This window comes from Rhinolophus sinicus, chromosome 3, assembly GCF_057876585.1.
Source record: "Rhinolophus sinicus isolate RSI-liver-muscle chromosome 3, RSI-T2T, whole genome shotgun sequence".
Classification (NCBI taxonomy): Eukaryota; Metazoa; Chordata; class Mammalia; order Chiroptera; family Rhinolophidae; genus Rhinolophus; species Rhinolophus sinicus.
Genome location: NC_142503.1, coordinates 31,046,451 through 31,069,232, shown reverse-complemented (window position 1 = coordinate 31,069,232; position 22,782 = coordinate 31,046,451). Strand labels below are relative to the sequence as shown.

Here is a 22,782-nt window from a genome sequence, read left to right as displayed (position 1 = left end):
ACGTATGGTTCATCCTCAATTTCCCCCACTGATACTGGGTTCTTTTGTTAACTTTCTGGGAGTATGGTATGGTCTGAAATAATAATACCAATCATTTGTAGCTTATTTATTATGGCATCAAAGAGTAATATTGGTGTTTGAGTGTAATGAAACTATATACAAACAAGAATCCAGGGAGACGATCAACCTTTGAAATCATAAAGGGCCCTGGGAATTAATTCATGTATCAGTTACCCATACTTCACTGAATAAGTAAACAGAGACACAAAGGGACTTTGTTTTTAATACTTCTGTCAAGTAATTGTATAATTTTTATGACTAAAATCCATCAGTCCCAAAGCTGAATAATAGGATAAGCCTCATTTAGTGTATGTGAGTATTTTTTTTATTTGAATCTTGGACAATCAATTATATTCACTTTGTGATCATTTGAATATGTATTATGTATGTTTGCATGCGTGTGTTCACACATTCCAGGGACTGTAACACTAGAAATGACCTTCTCAATACCAAATTGTTGCCTTAAACAATGAAAAGTGAAAATGAAATAAAATAATCCGCTATACTAGATTGGAAGAATAATTTTTTGAAATTTTAATATAGGAAAAAATTTAAATATTTAAGGAAAAAGGTAAGTTATTCACACACATCTCTATCAATACACTCTGTGTCCAATTCTAGGTATTTATGTGATGCCCTGACTTTGTCTCAAATGATTTTTACCATTTTTACACAGCCCTCCTATTCTTTATCTTGGGTAACAAATAAGCAACATTTCAATGCTTTCTATAGTGCTTTCTTCTGTATTTCTTTCATCCTACTCCTGGTTTACATTCAAACCTCTAAATGTCAAAATCACATGGACTTGCCAACTGACCCATTATTTTAAATAATAAGTCTATATTCCTCATGATAAAGCTGTGGCTTGATACTTTATGGACACTTCCTGTCTTTCTTGCATCTTTGTCGTTGAAAAGTGACCTCTCTTTCCCATACCCTAACATGTAAGGCCGATTTCTAGGAATATCCTGTTACTGCAACTGTTTGAAGAAGGAAATCAGGTACCCTAGAAAACTTTCTGGGGAAATTGGTTTTTTTTGCTATCATACTGAAAAATTAGAAGTATAAGTACACATTACGTTCTTATAAAAATAATTTTATCTTCCCTTTTTTTAAAAAAAATAGCAAGTATAGTGGTAGTAATATTTCAATTAATTTATATACTATATTAATACTATACTAAGTAAATAATAAGCAAATTCCAGTGAATTTTTAAAATAACAATTCTACATCACAGTTTTACTAGACTGTTCAATACAATATTCAGGATGTAGTTAGTTAATTTTGACATCAACATTTGCAAACTAGTTTTTGTAGACTACTGACCCTCCCTCTCCCATGTTTATCCACACTCTGAGAGAAGTTAAAAATGTCAACACAAGATGGCACACTAAAAGGAAGTTTTGAAATACTAAGTAATCAAGATTAGATGTGTCTCACGGCTCACAGAAAGCACATCCTATTCAAGGAAGAGAAACTGAATTAATCTTGCTTAATGAAGTAAGTAGTTAAATTGTGGATTAGCATTCTCCTAACTTGAGCCGACTCCCGGCCAATGACCTGCACCCAACAAATTCTGCTATTACTCTATATACAGAGAAAACTCTAGCATTAATTCCAAACAGAACAGTCATTTAATAGGTGTTACTCGTCAGTGAAATGATGTGTTTCATTACAATAATGCAAAGTGTGTATGCCTAAATGTAACAAAATGTTTACAGTATTTACTAATTCACTTTTGATTTTACAATAAATTATTATAGTTTCAACTTGTAAAATGTTATCTATTCTTCACGTTATATTACACTACCTTCAAGAAATTAGTTCCTATAATTTAAACTGTAAAACCATGGCATGTCTCTCTTGCCATTACACAGACAATGTATTTGCAATATAATATTCATTATACAACTTTTAGAAACATGGGGAAATTTGTATGTCCCTAAGCTAAAATTTGTTTTAGAAGTTTTCAAGCTAAGATGAATACATTTTTAATTTGACTTGAATCAAAACAATTTAAATATGAGCAGTAAAAGCATCTTTCAAACAATGTTTTTAAGCTCTACAGAATATTTTAGAACCTAACTGCATTTTAAAAACTGTTTTCCATGAATTTAAAGTACTTCCTATTGAAAACAGAAACAATACAACTGAAGAGAAATCTACGTATTTATATATAGCATGGTATAGATAATTGGTTTTCAAACATTTTTTGCCAGTCTTTTAGCTAAAAAAAAAAAAAAATTTCATGTAAACCCAATACATAACAGATAAAAAGTAGGTATTAGTCCAGCTGAAGAACATGTGCACCATTAGGTTTTTCTACCTGAAAAATGGATAAAAAAAATCACAGCTAGCTCACCAGGTTGATAAGAGGACCAAGAGAAAGAGAACCAAGTGAGATAAGGTTTATAAAATCTCCTTGAGGTATCGAGAGGTGTTTAAATATTAGCAATATATGGTCACTTGGCGTAGCTCTTTTTCGTGTTTTAACTCAATGTACGAGCATACACAAAAATGAATGTTTAATAGAAATTTGCACTGAAGCACATTATGAAGTAGTATTTTTATTTTTGTATCCATAGTTTATCAAAACTCTTAATTTATTGCTAAAAAATAAATTAACAGTGTGAATACAAATTCGTAATTTAAAAATTAGTGTTGGAAATGTGAGAATAATTAAGAGTATCTACTAGAATGCGAACTGAAATAAGTCACACAGAGAAAGACAAATACCATGTGATCTCACTTATATGTGGAATCAAAAGAACAAAATAAACAGAAACAGACTCATAGATACAGAGAACAAACCGATGGTTGCCAAATGGGAGAGGGGTTCAGATGTTGGGTGAAAAAAGTGAAAGGGATAAGAAGTACAAATTGGCAGTTAGAAAACATAGGGATATAAAGTACACTATAGAGAATATATACTTGATAATACTGTAATAACTATGTATAGCGCCAGGTGGCTACTAGACTAATTGGGGGATCATTTCGTAAATTATATAAATGTCTAACCACTATGCTGTACACTGGAAACTAATATAAAATAATATTGAATGTCAACTGTAATTGAAAAAATGAAAAAAAAAAAAGCTAATCTCAACAATAAATTCTTCAAGATTAAAAAAAAGAATATCTACTAGAAACACAGAACTTACAAACATTTAATTCTCTGTAGAAACATTATAGACACGTTTGGGGCGGGGAAAGACTGTCCATTGACAAAGAAAGGAATCCCACAGAAATCAAGGCACATCCACAATATGACCGGATCAGGCCAGATTAGGCCTCAACCCATGGTGATCCCTATTATCTCACAGACTAAAATTGTTGTTTGAGCATTAAAACCAATTTCTACTCAACTTGGATGTAAAAGAAAACTCCTATTTTTAACTAAAAGCTTCTTGACATAATTTTTATTTAGTTTAGCCTACATTTCAGAACTTGTTTAACTTCCATGACTTTGGGGGTGGGGAAACAGGAAGGAGTAAATTGTGCTTCTTCACCCATTCTTCAACGTCAGACTTAAATATAAGAAGACCTACCTGCTTTCCCTCTTAGGAGGTAAAATGGGACATATCCAAGTTTATCCACATGTTCAGTTTCTCAAGAATTTTCATAGGAATGCCTTAAACTATGACTAAATTATAACGGTATTTTTAATTTCAATCTGAAAATAAGAACCTTGGTGACAAGTATTTGTCTAAGGTCCACAGTAAGGTTAGATACACAAATATGGATTCTCAGGTTTCCTGGTTGACTTGCTTTAGTAGGACTGGGCATTATTCTCAAATGGTGACAGCAGACACTCAGGGCTGATCATTCCACTCAGAGCAAGTAATCTGGTACTCTTCGCGTGGCAGAAGAAGAGAATGATTCACAATTCTCATATCATACACTGACGTGGGAAATGGGAAAGTCTATTAACCAGGGACACACAGAATGATTGCCAAGTATCAATGACAAAATTCCAACTTTGTAGGTACATTGATGTGCATAGACATGTGTTTTGCTCTGACAGAGTCCAGCAGCGCATGTACAGGTTTCAAAGAAGAAAATGAATGCATCCATCCAGGATTGGAGTGTTGAAGATGAGTATAACAAAAAAACAAGGGCACTAAGGATTTAGAGGCTGGTAAAACTGGCTGATTCTGTCAATGAAACCTTATTTTCTTGCTTTGCAAACGACTTGAAGACACCATCAACATTTAAAAAGCTTCTCTGAAACAGTTTGCTGAATTCACACACTAGCTGATTCCAAAATATAGTGAACCAGTGATCTGGTTTTCTGATAGCAATCCAAACTGTACTGCCAAACTCAAAATTGGGCGTCTCTGAACAATCCTCCTGATGTTAATGTGAGTTTTATGCAGATTCAGTGTTACATGTCAGAACTCAAACCTGGGAGTAATATTTATAAACTCTGTAAACAAAAAAAGAAAATCGGAGCAACCTAGTATTTCTAAGTAAGTAGTTTAGTTCCCTATGTAGCAGAAAGTGAGACATGCTTATCCAGACCTCTCTGAGTAAAGTGGCAGAATAGTACAAGTAGATCAAAATTTTTTGGAAAATAGAGATAAAAGGGGGCTTATGTGATATAAGAAACAGGCTTAGAGAAAAGAGAAAAAAATATAAGAAACAGTGAATTTTTAAAGAGAAAGAGCTAACAAATGTAATAAAAATTAGACCTAGAATTCTATGGGAACCCAAGAGTTTTATCTCATGTATTTAATCGCCAACTGGGGTAGAACTTACTCCATATTTCTAGAATTTATTACAGTTTGTAACATGTCATAAGGTGATTGCAAGTTTATTAATACCCTATAAGAAATTATATTTGTAATAATTTTTATACATTACTATTAAAATTACAGTAAAACATTGCAATGTAAATATAAGCAAGATACAGAAAAAATGAGTATGCCTGATTTAGGTGAAACATCTGTTTAACAGAATCAAGAGGCAGTTCTTTCTGTTTACTCTCTTCCTTTGAATATGAAACCATTTCTTTGATTTTCTTTTTCTGATCTTATGTCATGTCACTTACCTTAGTATTTAAGAAACCAAAGTAATTTTTCTGATTTCGTTAGCTATCAGTCTGACTCATCACAACATGAAACCATGTGATAACTAGCTATATTTATTTAGAAAATGTTGTTTTCTCTCTTGTATGCAAAAGCACTTCTACTTCTAGACAGACACAGCGAACTTCATTGGTGCTAAATGATATAAAGTAAAACAAAATTTGAAATAAGGCACAGGGAATACTAACAGCAACTATGAGATTTCTATCACTTACTATAGGAATGAACTCCAGTAATTAAACCACAAAGAGTGAAGGAAGCCCCAACAACACGTGTAGTAAATTTCCAGGATGTAAAAGAAGGCAATTCAAGTACATGAATCAGAGTACCATCATGATTAAGAACCATTCTGCCAGGCTTCAAATCCTGTCTCTATCATGTACTACCGTGTTTCCCAGAAAATAAGACCTAGCCGGACCATCAGCTCTAATGCGTGTTTTGGAGCAAAAATTAATACAAGACCCGGAATCATATCATATCATATCATACCTGGTCTTATAGTAAAATAAGACCGGTCTTAATTTTTGCTCCAAAAGACGCATTAGAGCTGATGGTCTGACTAGGTCTAATTTTGGGGGAAACATGGTAGCAGCATGACATTGAATAAATTACTGTTTTTCTCATCTGTAAAGCAGGGATATTAATAATACCCACTTCATGAGGTTATTATGAGGATTAAATTAGATAATCCATGTAAAGCACTTTGGACACATAAAAAGCACTGAAAAAGCACATGCCATTAGTAATATTACTATTCTTTTCTTCAGCAGAAACGGCATTGCATGGATCAAGCAATAGATCCACAGGTGGACACTGACATTAAAAATGCACCTCCTTAATGGAATACATTGAGGTGACCAAAGGATTCTCCCTATTTTCATGATAACATACATTTCCACGCAGCAAATAAAAATAACTTACACAAATATTTGATAAATAAATGGTGATTTAGTTAATTAGGTTTCAAAACAAAAATATATCTCTTTGAGAGAAAAGTTGACTGGCAAAAAAATAGCGTATGGGTGGCAGAAAAACTTTTTTCTAAAATATATTTTCCCGTAAACAAATAAAATGAAACAAATATCATAAAACCTGATAGATGATTATATTCATAAATGACTATTGTATATGTTTGTTAAAGCATATATCTTGAAATAAAATGGACTTAAATGTAAAATATAAACTATAAAACTCTTAGAAGGAAACCTAGGTGTAAATCTTGGTGACCTTGAATTAGGCAACAGTTCAACTGATAAATTTGGACTCCATTAAAATGAAAAACTTTTGTGTGTCATAGGAGCACAAAATAGAGTATATAAATGTCATATTATTGTACACCTGAAAGTTGTATAATGTTATTAATCAATGTTACTCCAATTCATTTCATAAAAAATTGTTTAAAAAAGAAAACCCACAAAATAGGAGAAAAATTTTGCAAATCATGTATCTAAAAAGGATATAGTATTCAGAACACCAAAAAATTCTTACCAATAACAAAAAAGAACAAACAACCCAGTTTAAAAATAGGCAACGAATTTGAACAGACAATTCTCCAAAGAAGATATACAAATGGCCAATAAGCACACGAAAATCTGCTCAAAGTCATTAGCCATTAGGGAAGTACAAATCAAAACCAGTATAAGATACCATTTCACACACTTAGGATGGCTACAAAAAAAGAGAGAATAACAAATGTTGGTGAAGATGTTGAGAAATCGGAACCATCATACACTGCTGGTGGGAACATAAAATGGTTTAGCCACTGTCAAAAACAGTTTGTAGTTCCTCAAAAAGTTAAACAGAGTTAACATGTCCCAGAAATTCCATTAACCAATGAATGCATGAATAAATGTCGTTCATCCATATAGTGTAACATTATTCCACCATAAAAAGGAACAAAGTACTGATGCGTGCTACATGGATGAATCTTGAAAACAATATACTAAGTTAAAGAATCCCCACACAAAAGGCCACATAATGTATGATTACATTTATATGATATGTCCAAAACAGGCAAATAGATTAGTGATTGCCAGGGTATGAAGGGAAGGGAAAATTTGGAGTGACTGCTAACAATTACAGTTTCTTTTTTGGGGTGACAGAAATGTTCTGAAATTAGGTAGTGGTAATGGTAGTACAACATTGTGAATATACCAAAAACCAGTAAACTGTATACATTAAAATAGTGAATTATGTTATATGAATTTTATCTTCAATTGTAGACAAAGCTTTCAAATTGGATAATTCTCCCCAAAATGCACATATGTACATCAATTCCTATGTCATACTCCCTCAAGCATTCCTGAATGTGTTAGTGAGTTGGCATTTTTTGAAACCTTTACTCTGATTCTCCACATGCCACCATATATCTCTCCTAATTAAGGACTACCCTCCCCTCTCTCTATTAAGCATCTTAAGTTGTGTGGTTTTGAAGAAACAGTTTAGAAGTTATATATATATTTATATCTACATTTATGTCATATAGATGACGTATGATACAGATGTCGATGGATAAAGAGTGTCATGGAGGGTCTCGGTCCCCGCTCCCCAGCCCCATAGAGCTGAAAGGAGTCAGCCTCAAGCAGCCACATGAAGTCCTAGAGGGACACAGGTTGCACTTTCCCGGACTTCTCCTTTAGGCTTCACCGGAATTGCTGTTCCAGACGCAACTGTTTTCAAAATTCCAACAAGAGTGCATTGGGTTGTCGGTCTATTTTTTCCCAATCAATCCCTGCTGCCACAAGATCGTGCCACATCTACATGTGTGTTACTCTCTGAGGCCCGGAACCTCGCCCCCTTACTTTTGATTTGGGCTTCTAGGTCTTAACTTCTCGGACCTCCTGTCTTAACTTCTCTTGCCGCCAGCTTTCAACATCCCCCAGGGGGGCCATGGCAATGGTTAACTTCATGGATCCGCCGCCCCACATAGGATGTAAGAATGGCAACCAAGGATCCAAAAGCACTTGCAGGGGCAGTATCCAAAACCAGATCTCTCATGCTGGTTGTAAAACGTTTGTCATCCAGCCCCCGCATATTAAGGTTGAACATAGCATGTCTCATAGCCATTTAAGGGATGATTTGAGTAAATTCCATGTACGATTGACATTTACTCACAGTGTCTGGCAGCTCACCAGCCTGTCCCCATACTGTGCGTACCGCAGTAGTGAGCCACTCCATTAGCGTGTGGTTGCCCTGGTCTTGGGCCAACCTATGGCAATTCTGTAACCTTTGTCGCAGGGACGGATGCACTGTCAGGGAGCCTAGCTTTTCCATTTCGCCTGGGGAGCAGAGAATGCGGTCTGCCCCCTTATAAACGTAGTAGCCATCTATATCCTTCCAGCCCTCCTCGGGGGTCCAACTCCTTAGAACAGTGGCTACCAGGTACCACACACTGTGTGGGGGCCACCTGTCCTCCTGCCCAGAGTCAGACACCATTCCTACCTGGCCAAAATCCTGCTTACCGCACCAGGTGTCCGACTAGGTATAGGCCTCTGTGTAAGATGTCTGTAACCCTCGGAGCCTACAACAGCAGACCACCAAAAGGAAGGTGACGCCCTTCATGGCCAACAGGGTGGCATGCCATATGGAGGCTACAGAGGCCCACCAATTCACTGAGGGGTCACGTTTCTCCCAGGCAGATTGCGTTTCCTGCTCTCAGTGCTGCTCCTCATGGGCTTCCTGAGACTGAGTGTTCATACGCACAAACTGCTCCACCATCTTTCGGAGAGTTTTGGCTGGCACCAGACCCTGCTCGCTGCACCATGTGTCATGTGGGGACTCTGGTCCCACTCCCCGTATAAGAACACAGGACATGGTGAGGCCAAAAAGGAACACCAATGGAGCCATGGATAAGGGGTTCATACCACTATAATCTCGCTGGCGACTGGGATGGCGACACACGGAGCAGGAGCCGCACAATCCGCAACCTGCCGTCCACTTCTCTGCCAACCATCCCACCAACCAGCCAACGTAGCCACAGCAGTTATATCAGTGGCTAATTGGCTAACTGGTTACAGCTGACGGTCATCTTCTACCTCAGCCAGCACCTTTCCACATGAGGCCGAGAGCCTGGAAACTGCTCTCTGGGACTCTGTCTCCACAAAGAGATAGGTACAGATAAATGGATAGAAAGAGAGATGATAGTACGTGTAAGAATTACAGTAAGAAATATTTTCCTAATATGAAACTACTTGTTCTTTCAATAGTGATTCATTTGTCAAAATCATACCACTTTGTGTATTAAATATATGCTAAACAAAGAGTATTTACTATAAATGCAATTATTTACTTATTTATTTTTGTATCTTAACCCTTTTCACTTACATGCTATATCAACACTGACACACTATGAACGAGAACTTACCCTAAGCATGGGGCCATTTTGAAACACGTGCGGCTCGTCACAAACCACACAGTATTCATTCAATACAGGGATCCGCTGTTCAGCAAACTCAATTGTCTGAATAAAACAATAAAGAGAAATAATTAGGTCAAGTTCATAAATGATTCGAACACCCACTAAAAGCTAAAATACTTCTACAACAGTTAGAGTCTTGGCTCATACCTGCACCAGGAAGCCGCGGTCTCGTATTGGAATGCATTTGGCACCATTTGGCTATAAAAAGCAAAGTAAAAGAACAAAGTAATTGTTTTAATTAGGAAAATATATAAATTATGGCCTTTTACTTTGTGCAACAGTGAATACAGATATGATCTTTCTAAGATCACCTGTTAAATGAGTTAAGTCACTGATAATGATATTGAGATTTTAGAACTTCTGATTACAATACACTTGCTCCGATTACTATTGCAAACTTAATAAATATTCTTAATTTCTGATCTTCTAGTAAAAATTATTGGCATCTTTACATAATTACAAAAATTTATCTTCTCTATTACTCATTGTCAAATGTTACCACCTCCTCATTTAGAGTACTTCAATCTTATTTTAAAATCAAATAGAATTATTCCTCCAAGGACATATTATCAGACAGCTACTGAAAAGGGCACTACAACACTCAGCTATTATGTTATGCTTAACAATAGGTACTGCTTAACTGAGGAGAATAGCAAGACATTTTCTTTTACAGACTATCTGAGATTATCTTTCTCAGATGTAACTACCGTGTTTCCCCAAAAATAAGACCTAGCCGGACCATCAGCTCTAATGCGTCTTTTGGAGCAAAAATATAAGACCCAGTCTTATTTTACTATAACATAAGACTGGGTATAATATAATATAATAATATATAATATAATACCAGGTATAATATAATACCAGGTCTTATATTAATTTTTGCTCCAAGATGCATTAGAGCTCACGGTCCGGCTAGATCTTATTTTCGGGGAAACACAGTAACAGCTTTAAGTGAGGCAAAGAAATACATATAGCTGAAAGTGTTGCTTTTCTTTACAAGTAATGGTGCTCATGGGGAAAATTTGCCTCTTATATATAACAGATAGGACATCACTCTTAATTTAATTAATAGACAAACTTTGTCTACTACTAATGTGAGAAAATTAGTGATCAGCTAAACCTACTTCATAAAATATTAAAATTCTAGCTTGCTTAAAGGATAAGCTTTGTGAACTCTATTGACTTCTTTACATTTTTACTAGCATTCATTACCATGACAGGAATTTGGACTGGACCTCAAATCAATAGCTACCTTTATATTTTTTCAGAGTTTAAATGAACATTCCAGTAGTACTCGTAGCAACTGTCTGGTGTGCAAAATAGTATTTTGAGACAACAGTACATTTTTATAAACAAAAACAATCTTGCTTCTTTCCTCTATCAGATCTCTACTCATCTCTAGAAAACCTCTACTGCACCTTAGCTTAACAGTTAAGAACTCAAGATGAAAATATTTACGCACAGCAGGCTGGGAAGATGAAGATGAAGATGGTGTTAAGATACCAATAAGCCCTGAGGTAAGAGAGAGCCTCCTGCCCTCTGCGTTAGGTTCCTTGAAAAGCTCAGTTTTGGATGACTTGGGGGCACTGGAGTAAGACTTGCTGAGCAACTTGTGATTTTTCAGCCCATATAATTCTTCCATTCTGAGATTACTAGAGTAGGATCTGCTCAGCAGTTTGTGGGGCTTCAAGTTGGTGTTGTGCTCACAGCGTGGATCTCCAGAACAAGATCGAGTCAATAGTTTATGCGACTTGAGCGTGAGGCAGTCCTCTTGCTTGACAGCAGTAGGGCAGGGACGGTTCAAGAGTTTGTGCGACTTAATCGTCGTCACCGCCTGCTCAGCCCTGGGGTCACTGGACAGAGAGCGACCAAAGGTCCTGTGCGACTTGGTGGCGCACACGTCATCTGTCTTGACGGTGCTGGAACAAGTCCTCCGTAGTAACTTATGCGTTTTGGAGATTCCATCTTGCTCAGATTTCAGTTTGGATTTGCTTTTACCACAACCGGGGGGAGGATAACTTGGCGACCTTCAAAATTGAATAATAATTAATACAGGGCAAATGAGGAGTATAACAGACCATGGAGAACACGTGTTGACTCAATCAATTCAACCATGTTATAAATACCACTGTATTTTCATACAGCCTAGCCAGCTAAAATTGAAATCAAAAGTGTGCAGAATGATCACAGGGAACTGAATTGTATTTTTCCTGAAAAGCAAAAAAAGATTATCAGGTCTTTTTTCCCTCTTACTTATCCCAGAGTCCTATATGGAACTACTTTTGGTAGAGAAAACTCTTGTGATTAGAGAGAAAAGAATGTAATTTGAGTAACTTTAACTCATGTTAAGGAAACAAAAATGCTAAACATAGAAATGAGTATCTATGTTTTTGATGAAATGCACGTCGCTTAGTCCATTTTATTAAGTCATAAAGAAAATAAACAGATGCCAAGACTATAGAAAGGATGCTTTGAACTGAAAAACAATGGAATATTACGTGCTCAGCATTTAGTAACACGATGAAGTTGTCTGTTACCCACCTGCGCAAGGTAGAAAATAAATGCAGGGGAGACTTCACTTTCTTCTCTGACAGTTTCTTATTGTGCAGGCAATTGGATTTATCTTTGCTCTGTTTCCACTGCTGTGTAACAAATGTCTGCATGATTCTGTAAATCCAAATGTAAGTCTGTTATCACAGTTCCAAGGTAATTTAAGATTTCTGTATTATGCAGAGAACACATTTATCAAAGGAAAGCAAAACCACAGTAATTAGTGAGATCCTAATTTAAAATCATACAAGGTGTTTTCATATTTAGGAAAGCATCATACAGAACATTTTTATGACTTCACTGTGTTATTATTAATAAATTACTGATAAAATTGAAAATATAAATAATAAAAGAACTGATAGAAGAATAAGGATAAAAAGAGATTATAAACAGACAGCCTTTAGGATCAACAACTTTGACTGAAGTAGCAAAAAAAAAAACCTAAATTATTTTGTTAGTGCTAGAAACGTAGTTTGAAAAATTTTTTGTTACTATTTATATTTTTATTTATTGAGATACAAGCAAATTCAGTTTCTTTGTACTTGATTTACTTATGTACTATTCTTCATGAAAACAAAAGAAAATTGTAAACTAAGCCGGTGAAACCGACTCTGTGGAGAAATAAGAGCTCAGCAAATTTTATCTTCAGCACAGACCATGCACCTTTAAATATGTTGATGTTTAACTCCTGATATCAATATTTTCTAAATCAATATCGCTTCATCATTGTTTTGTGGTAAAGAAGTCTGGCATGTCAATTGTGACCTTAGACATAGCATTGTTTTCTGAGAAGGGCCCCCAGCTGTGATACCTTCTCTGTATCCCATCTGTCAGGTGACAATGAGGAAAGGTCCCTTACCGCTGATATTCAAGTAGATGGGAACTTTTACAATTAAACATTATGTGTGCAATAAATCAAATATTTTGATTTCCTTTCAAAAGTCAATTCAGCATTGCTTGTTTTTCATGCTCTTTTCAGTTATTTGTAACACAGACTGGTTTTGGAACAGAAAAATGGTATCAGTATTTGTTTACAATACACCAGGGAGTAAAATACGAACTCAAATATAGATTTTTTTTCTCTTTAATTCTCAGGACACCCAGAAAGCAGCTATTATCGTACATGTTCACAAATAAGGCAACAAAATCTGTCTAAGTTAGCTTGAATAATAAATGGCGGAGTGACCACACCTGTATTATGAAATACGGATTGACATTATGTTAACACATTATTCTAAAGGGTCAAGCGTGGCTCTTAGCACTAAGCCAATATTAATTCCTCAGTATATTTCAGATCTTACCAAATTAACTCAGAACACTAGAAAGCATCACTCAGACTTACTATCCCAATCTTTGTATGCTAGTTAAGATGAGTGCAGAAGAAACTGTCACATAGGGAATTATTTTGAGTCTTTTTAGCTGTAAAGGTTGTGAAGAAGAAAGGGGTGAACCTGCAATCAACGATATACAATTCCAATTCATAGTAAATTCACCTCACAGCTCAAGACAAGGGAAAATTTTTATTTTACACTTAATTTTTGAAGATTATTTTCATCCAAGATTGCAGCAAGATTTAAATGCACGGTATTAGTAATATTAGTCATCATTTCCCCGTCTTTAACCTGAAATCCCCAGTGATACCACTCCCGCTTTGTACCAAGCAGATCTGGATTCTTTTCCTCCTATGGAAAATTGCCATTTCTGTGTACCATTCCTTAATAAACTCAGCAAGTGCTTGCCTAATCTTGATAGGATAACTGGAACAAAAAGGAACAAGTCAAAATGGCTACAGTTGTTCCCACTTTCATGATCACATTAGCGTTCTAAAGGGTGACTTCAACATTTAGAACTGGCACTTCCCGAAGCTGGATACCCAGATCCCTACATGTTCTTGGGTTCAAAAGTGTTCTGTATAAGAAATTTAATTTCCTGTGTTTAATTTCAATGGTAATCTGAAATACACATATGAATACATTTGATAACAACCACCTCCTCATTTTAGAGAACCACCAGGAGAAGAATTCAGCGTTCACATTGGTGTTTGTGCTTACTATTGTGCTGGCCCAAGAAGAACTACTAAAATTGTCACTGGCTGATGATAAGAGATGAGAAAAAGACTTCGAGGTAAATTATACATTCACATCAGGTGAAGACTAGATGATGTCACAGCCAGCTATGTGAACAAAAGTTCCAAGGTCGTTCAAATAGAGAAAAGAGAGTACAGATGGGCAATATTACGATTTTCTTCATGCTGATTTCAAAAGAACTATACGCTAGAGTAAATTACTATATTCAAACTGTAGTGGTGAAACAGCATCATCAAAATAACATCATCTATCCAATTAAATTCATGTATTATTTGATATTTGAGTATTTTATTTTGATTTGCACTTAAGTTGTATTTTGGATTTTGTTTTATAAATGCAAACTCTACATATGAAGAATTTATACCTAATTTTATGTTTGTATAAATGTAAGGCAATCATGGAGATTTACAGTATTTTTTTCCCTTTTAAAAACAACTTAAGTTTGATCAATGCAAATTCAGCACCAAGTCACACACAGTTTAAGATTATTTCTATGGTCTGTGATATGCTTAGCCTTTGAATGACAGGTACCCCATATGAGGCTTATCACTACACTACAGCTCTTTTGAGTCAGTATTTTTCCTTCTGGTTCTTTCAATGCCTTCACACTCTCTCAATACTCATTCAGTGCTGAATATATATTCCAAGTCCTACATAAGGCCAAGGGATATCAAGGACTATATGAGAGATATATTAGTGGCTTTGTCAAAAGCATCGATCGGGGGTCAAATTCCTGCTCTATTGGTGTCTCACCGTGCAACCTTAAACAAGTTGCTTCATCTCCTGGGCCTCAGTTACATCATGGAGGAAATGCAGGTAGTAACAGCACCTGCTTCATGGGGCTGTTGCAACAAGCAAGGGAGTTAACATGTATAAAGTGCTTAGAAGAGTGCTCCACATATAATAAGCACTGCATAAGCGTTCGCTGCTGCTACTGTTGTTAAGACTCTGTCTTATTGCCAGAAACATACCAGGTAAAGATCACAGAAAAAGTTGAATGAGTGTTTCTTACTTGCTGCAAACAAACCTGAGCAACAACAAAGGGTCTACATTGTAAATCTGCCTTCCGAACTTGCTGTATGTTTCTGGAAAAGAACCTCATAATATTTCAGTTCCTCTTGTGACTGTCTTATTGTGAGAATGAGATCAGATTTTTAAAGTCATATCACTTTAGACTAGAAGATGACCTTGAGACTCACAACCAAACCCAGTTATTTATAATTAAGGAAACTTAAATATCTATCTATTATTAGACTAATATTCATTACGCATCATTAAGAAAGGTCACGTCCATATCACCAAACTTCCCACATAACTTTACCCATAGACGTAAATAACTTTAAAAAAGTGTTAATCATTTGGATGAAAATACTAATAAAATATGTTACATATCCTGTAAGCTAGTTAATGAATACAGTGCATAGCTTTCCTTAATTTCTCAGGGTTGGAATTACACCTATTTCTTTATATGAGCTCAAATGATATACTCACAAGCCATTAAGGGTAGGAAGCTATTTATTCCTAGACTTCCGCACTTATATAATTTTTGTCTTGTTTGGATCAACCTTATTTCACTTAAAACAAAAAAAAAGTTTGTAAGTGGCTTACAAAAGTACATAAAGTAGAACTACAGATTTTAGATGATAATGATGTGTCCATGTACGTTCTCAATTGTAACAAATGTACTCGTTTGGTGTGGGATGTTGATAATAGGAAGTCATGCACGTGTGGGAGCTGGGGGTGTATGGGAAATCTCCATACCTTCCTCTCAGTTTTGCTGAGAACCCAAAATTGCTCTAAAAAATAAAGTCATTAAATACAATAATTTTTAAAAGGCAAAGGAGAAAGTTGGGTGAAGGGAAAAAAAAATAGATGTGCCAAGGTGAGGGTGGTACCCAACTTGGATGGAGTAACACAGAGTCATGCTCCATGCTTAGCTCCAAGACCTGTAAGACACTGGCTCTGCAAAGTAAACAAAATCTGCTTGAGAAAACAAAAGCAATCGTACTGGAAAAACATACCTAGATCCTTATACAGAAAACTGAGAAAATATCCTTTATGAGTCCTTATAAAGAAAACACTACATAATATAATGTGCTAAACATATGTTGTCAATTGAATTTAGTTATACACATATAGAATTCTAAATATTAAGGGTATTTTTATTTAAACCCAACTTTGGGGATTTGTAAGAACATTTCCTTTCAAATGTGATCCACACATGTCACATTTGAGCAATGCTGTCACAATGTAGTCTTAAAAGCTTGAGACAATTCTAGAGCTCTGTGATATGTACAACCCTTGACACCACACATGAAGCTTCCGACTACATTTATAACCTAAGGCAAAATGACAATTACGTCCCCTGTTTTACAAATGAAATAAAGTTTCAAAGTGTTTTCTCTTAGAGCATTGCTCAGAAAAGGCTAATGTATGATGCCTAATTAAATTTCATTAAAATAAAGTGAACATGCAGGTAGCATCATTATGGAGGCCCAAACCATGTGTTTAAATATACAATTATCCAATATTCTCTCTTGATAAATTGAAATTGAAGTAAAATTTGCGTACTCAGAAGAATAAATAATACTTGGAAGTCTGCATAAATACAATTCTCAAAGCTGGTATTTTGATACGTATGGAATGTATTAAGTTTATATTTTGACTGTGACCGAGGTATGCTTCCATGTTTGTTTGTTTTAAACATTCTTATCTATTTAAGTGTGTTTTTCCAAGACCCATCAGCTCCAAGTCAAGTAGTTGTTTCAATCTAGTTGTGGAGGATGCAGCTCACAGTGGCCCATGTGGGGATTGAACCAGCAACCTTATTGTTAAGAGCGCCGTGCTCTAACCAACTGAGCTAACTGGCCACCCCTGCCCCCATGTTTTAAAAGTCAGTTCACAACTGGGGTAATTTCATGTTTATAAAAGAAGAAAATCAGCTCTTTGCATCAGTCAAAGTCAAACAGAAAGTAAAGGGTTTCTTTACAAAAGGAATGGTTCAAAGGTGGTAAGTATGGGAAATAGGGATAGTGCAGCAGTCCAGAGCCAGTGGCTGCCTAACTGTCACCACCTGTAGGTACCTGGAGGTACCAAGGAACAAGAAAAGGAAACTGTAACTAGAACCCAGTGAGAGAAAAGTCATGCAAAGGCTGCAGCCTGGACAGAACAGAGCTTCGGTGAAGGATCAGTGAGCTCATGGTGACCTCACAAAAGAACCAAAGACAATAAATACTCCCATCACGCATTGTTTCCTCCTGTCTGTCCACACAGGTCAGCCTTCCGGGTGGAGTGCAGGGTGTTGGAGGGAGGAGAGTGAATCTGGGGGAGCACACAGAAGGCACTTGGCCTAGTTCTACAAGCGAGCTCTGTACAATAAGTTATTGGTGCAACTTTTAGCATCAGAATGAATTCCTCTTCTGAGGCAGTAACTTCAGAAAGCCCTTCTTGAATAAAAATGAGGAGAAAATGATGAGCAAAATGAGAACTCAGTTCTCTTCAACAGAAACTTACTTTTTATTCTTTGGAAAACTTACTTTTTCAGCTGATGTCCCAATCCAAACCGCTCTTTTGTGGAAATCTGAAAGACATCAACAGTGGGCACTGCAAAGGGAAAAAAAAAAAAAAATCAGCGAAACTCAACCATCAGCCAGGAAAAAAAAATATATATATATATATCTCGGTGTGTATATGTATATATACAAAAAATGCTACATATATATATTATGCATATTTATGTATTACATAGTATGTAACATATATACAAACATTTAAAACTAGTGTACATACAATGCTATACATTGTTAATTATGCTTTATTTATGCTTTTTTTTGAGGATCATTCTTGGTCATTATATATTATATACTAAGGTATAATGCATGTATACATAAACGCATGATATGTGTAAAATGATGATCTTCAAAAATACACATTAAATTCAAATAGCAATGTGTGACAGTGTGTACACTATTCTTTCATGGAAGCAAGATGTTTATATGTACATACACCCTTTTTTTAAAAAAAAACAATGGAGGATGAGAATAAGGCATAAGAAAGTTACTGTTCACTGCACACCCTGTCATGTGCTTCTTATTTTTACCATTTCTTTAAGTTAGAAGCTGTGATGTTTATGAAATTAGTAACATCTCATAAAAATCACTCCCCACTCATTAGTCACTGGTTTTAAAGAGCATTTGAGTGCCCACTGTGTCATTCACTACAGATAGAATAGTAAAAACACACACACAAATATCCCAGCCCCCTTGAAGCTTTAGTCCAGTGGGAGGAGGTCGACAAAAACACAGGTAAGAAAATAGAATGCCACGGGTGATAAAGGCTCTGGAGACAAATAAAAAAGGGAAAGGGTAGGGGCGCTGAAGGTTATGTGGGCATAGGTGTCACATTAGATAGTGTGGCAGGAAGAGAAGTGTCCCAGCCAGAGTAAACAGCAAGGGCACTGCCCCCGAGGAAGAAATGTGCAGCATTATCCTAGGAACAGCACGGAGACCAATGGAGCTGGAGGAGTGAACAAGGTACATGGTAGGAGATGAGATCAGAGAAGGACCGTGGATGAGGCCGTGCAGGATCCCTGCAAAGCACAAGGGTAGGAGCAGGAAAACCACTCAGGAAATTATACTAATTGAGACAAGAGATAGAGTGGCTCAGGTCAGAGGAGGTGATAAAACATTTTGGCTTTATACTTTCTGGGAGCGCTAACAGGTTTCACTGAGGGACTAGATTTGAAGTATCAGAAAAAGACAGAGGAGTCGAGGATGAATCTAAGGACGTTGGCCTGAGCAATGAGAAGGATGAAAGACTGATTCCTGGTACCTGAGACTGCAGGAGGGGCAGGTTTGGAGAGGTGGAGAAGATTGGCAATTTGACTTTGACTATCTTAAATCTGAGATGCTTACTTGTCACTCAAGTGGAAATGTTAAGTAGGCAGATGGAGAAATCCAGCATTTAGGCATTCAGATGAGGGGGATGCGCTAAAGATATATATTTGGAATAGCCAGAATATATATATATATATATATATATATATATACATATATATATATATATATATGTATATATATATATATATATATATATATATATATATATTCTGGCTATATATATATATATAGAATATATATATATGTCCTTAAAGGCACCAGGCTGGATGAGAAAACATTGAGTGAGTGTAGATGGAGGACAGAAGTCTAAGGATCAGGCCTGAGCCCTGCACCATCCAGAGGCTCAGTGAAGAAAGCTAAAGACAAATGGCTAGGAGGATGGAAGATTCCAGAGTGCTGCTGATCTGGACACATATTCACAAAAGTTTTTCAAGGAGGGGGGTAAACAACTGGTATCAAAATGCTGCTAAGTCAACTAAGATGAGGACTTAAAATTGATGATGGGGTCATTAAGAATATTAAAGTCACTGGTGACACTGACGAGAGCAGTGTTTGTGAAATGATGGATCCAAAACCTGTCTAGGGCATATTCAAGGAGAGAAAAGAGGAAAGAAAATGAAGCAAGCTAACTGAGACAACTCTAATCAAGAAAGTTAACAGTCATGAGAAGCAGAGGATTAGGTACTAACTCAAGGTGATTCAAGGTCAAGAGGGGGTTATTTTGAATATGAGAGAAATCTTTGTTGGCTGATGGCAATCTTCTAGAAGAAAGAGAGACACAAAAGAGAAAGAGAGGGAGAACTGCTGGTATGGTGTCTTCATTAGGAGAAAGAGGATGGAAGCTAATGTGCAAATGAAAGGGTGACATTATATAGGAGCACAGATAGAGTCATTCATACTAACAGTGGGGATAACAGATAACTAGAGCGAAGATTGTCTTAATAGGACATTCTCAGGGCACACAAACTCCACACTGTAAACCAAACTGGTATCCCCAGTTGCCTCACTCCCTGTGTGGGCCATTACTCTGGGATACTCCACTGATCAAAGAAAATTGGTGTTAGTATCACCAATTAGTTCCTTTCCTAAAAACATTCTAAACCTTACACACAGGAATACTATACACATCACTCCAATCCCACCTGTCCCAAACCCAGGGCTATAGAAATTCAAGAGTGAACAAAAAATCCTAACACCTTGAAAACTCAGTAGAATTATTTCGTTTTTTTAAAAAGACAAAATTAAAACACACTGTGCTCTCTGTAAGAAGATTTGAGAAGACAATCTACACAGGCGGATGGAAGATAGAAGCAGAAAAACAAAAGGCACCTGGGTTTTAATAAAAATGTGGAAAAATCCAAAATACACTAAAAGACCTGAAATCTTCACTGGAGGAAATTGTATAAACTACACAGAGAGAAAGAAAGAAAAGATAATAATAGGCACAAATGTTTATTTAGAATATATAAATGGTTCCTACAAATTAATAATATGAAGACCAAAACTTACTCATACTGTGACTAGAAAACATGTTTCAAACATTGATTCAATTAATATAAAATCTAAATAACCCAAAATTTTGGAATATACTAAAAGAGTTAATAAGATGTCACTTCCAAAAATATTCTAAAATTCAAGTGAAAAAAACCTCATATTTCTATTAAAATGAATGAAGTTGACTACTACAATTAATTTTATTTAATGTATTCATATAAGATGCTAATAATGAATGCAATTGGATGTGGAGTATATGGGGACTCTGTACTACATTTGCAATTTTTCTGTAAATCTAAAAATGTTTAAAATTTTTTAAAAGTTTTAAAAATAGCTTTTTGATAACCAATAACCATTTAGAATATAAATTGGAATATAGAAGTCCCATTACGCAAACAAGTAGTAAACACGTATTCAGGAATAAATTTGGCTAAAATTAGTAACCTAAGGCAAACAAACAACAAAGCACAGAACTATATTGACATATAAAATTAGAAACTACAAACAAATGTTTCTTTATAGGAAAAGTAAATACTACAGAAATGTCTACTCTTTCTAAATTTATTTCAAAAGTTTACCTTAAACAACCAGACTCCCTATGGGGTTTGTTTCTGGGAGCAAGAGAATGAGGAAGAAGTTGACAGAATATACTAGTAAAATACTTTCATGTTTTAAAAAAGGTGAAAGTTATTCAATTTTTTCTGGTCTCATAAAGTTTAGGTTGAGAATGCAGTAAGTGAGGGCTGCTTAAGACTTGTGGAAATTATTCTAACACTGATCATGTAAACTTAGAGGTATCAATAATAACATGATTTACACAGAAAACATTTTAATAATGTTAGTTGTTTATCACTTTAAAGCAGCTCTCTCTCTGAGATCAGAAACTAGACTTTCATACCAGCAATGGTGGAAAGAATATGTAAGAATCATAACAACTGTGTCTTTTTATTTAAAGTATATTTCCCTATGCACAATGAAAATAACCCTTCTTTCATTTCAAAGTGGGTAGAGAGGTCTATTTCTTTAGTTCTTACCATTCCTGTTCATTCACAGATAAACTGTCAGCCTAGCTCTAGCCAAATACTATAGTTCAAATAAGTATTATTCATACATTTCCAAAACCTAGAATAAATGCTTTTCAAAAACACCTGTTAACTAGGTCAGTCTAAACCTTAGATTCATCATACATTTTTTGCAAGTTAATTTTATGATAAATGCTGATACCTTCTCAGAGACAAGTTGCAAAACAGTCAAGAAATATTTTCTTGCCTTTTTATTTGTTTGCAATAATCCACATCATAAACTGGGATAAAACCCAATTTTTTTTTTTTGAATAATAAACTACATGTTCCTTTTTAGCATCATTGTCTCTAGTTCTTGTCATATATTTCACATTACTGCCCATTTCAAATCATATTTTTTTCCTCGAATTTTCATAAGAAAAAATAAGCTTTGGGGAAATTTACTACTAAGATGGCAGTGTGAGTAAATAGTCTGGAACAAGCCTCATCATAACCAGTGCATTATAGAAATAGGAGAAAACCAACAAAAGGACCAGAAACTTGGAATAAAGCCATCCCCGAGCGAGAAACTTCCAGAGAATTTTGCTACAGATAGAACAGATGGAATCAATCTTAAGGGGTCCTAAAGAGCTGACTCAAAACTCCCCCCACTCTATGCAGAGGAGGAAGTTCCCAGCAGACCACCACTAACACATCTTAAATTAAAGGGGCGGATGAACCATGAGAGTGTGCCCCAGGGCAGTTTAGTAAAGGGTTGGCCTGGCAGGGGTTCCTCCTGAAGCAGAAGCTGACTTCTTTCTTGCCCCTTCACCCACTAATCTAAGGTCAAGTTCTCCTAGAAGGAGACCCTGAGTGAAGATTTGGGGGCAAATAATTTACTATGGAATTGCTCCCAGGACAAACAAATAAGGGATGGCAAGTGGGGAAGAAGACCGAAACAGGGAAAAAGAAAAGTAAGGGTATAAATTCGAGTCCTAGCTTCAGCCTAGTCCTGTGGATAACACTGGAGCATGAATTACACCACAAACATAGCCCAGCCTTGAGGCAATGTAGCTCAGTCACAGGTCACAGTACTCCCACATCAGTCACTTGCAAGGGATAGGGTGGAGGTGAAGAATTCTCAAGTACTTACCTGCTCTCTCCAGGGAAGAGCAAGCTCCACTGTGT

General features: G+C 36.0%; 1 protein-coding gene across 1 annotated transcript in view; it reads right to left on the bottom strand.

Annotated features, from left to right (window-relative positions):
* PARP8 (poly(ADP-ribose) polymerase family member 8) overlaps positions 1–22,782 on the bottom strand; it is a 167,133-nt gene that overhangs the window by 26,200 nt on the left and 118,151 nt on the right. The window contains exons 11-15 of the mRNA XM_019736227.3: positions 17,738–17,804; positions 12,106–12,231; positions 11,027–11,591; positions 9,712–9,762; positions 9,511–9,606 (exon numbers count right to left, since the gene is read on the bottom strand). Coding sequence (XP_019591786.1) covers positions 9,511–9,606; positions 9,712–9,762; positions 11,027–11,591; positions 12,106–12,231; positions 17,738–17,804 — 905 coding nt within the window. The remainder of the gene's footprint in view (positions 1–9,510; positions 9,607–9,711; positions 9,763–11,026; positions 11,592–12,105; positions 12,232–17,737; positions 17,805–22,782) is intronic.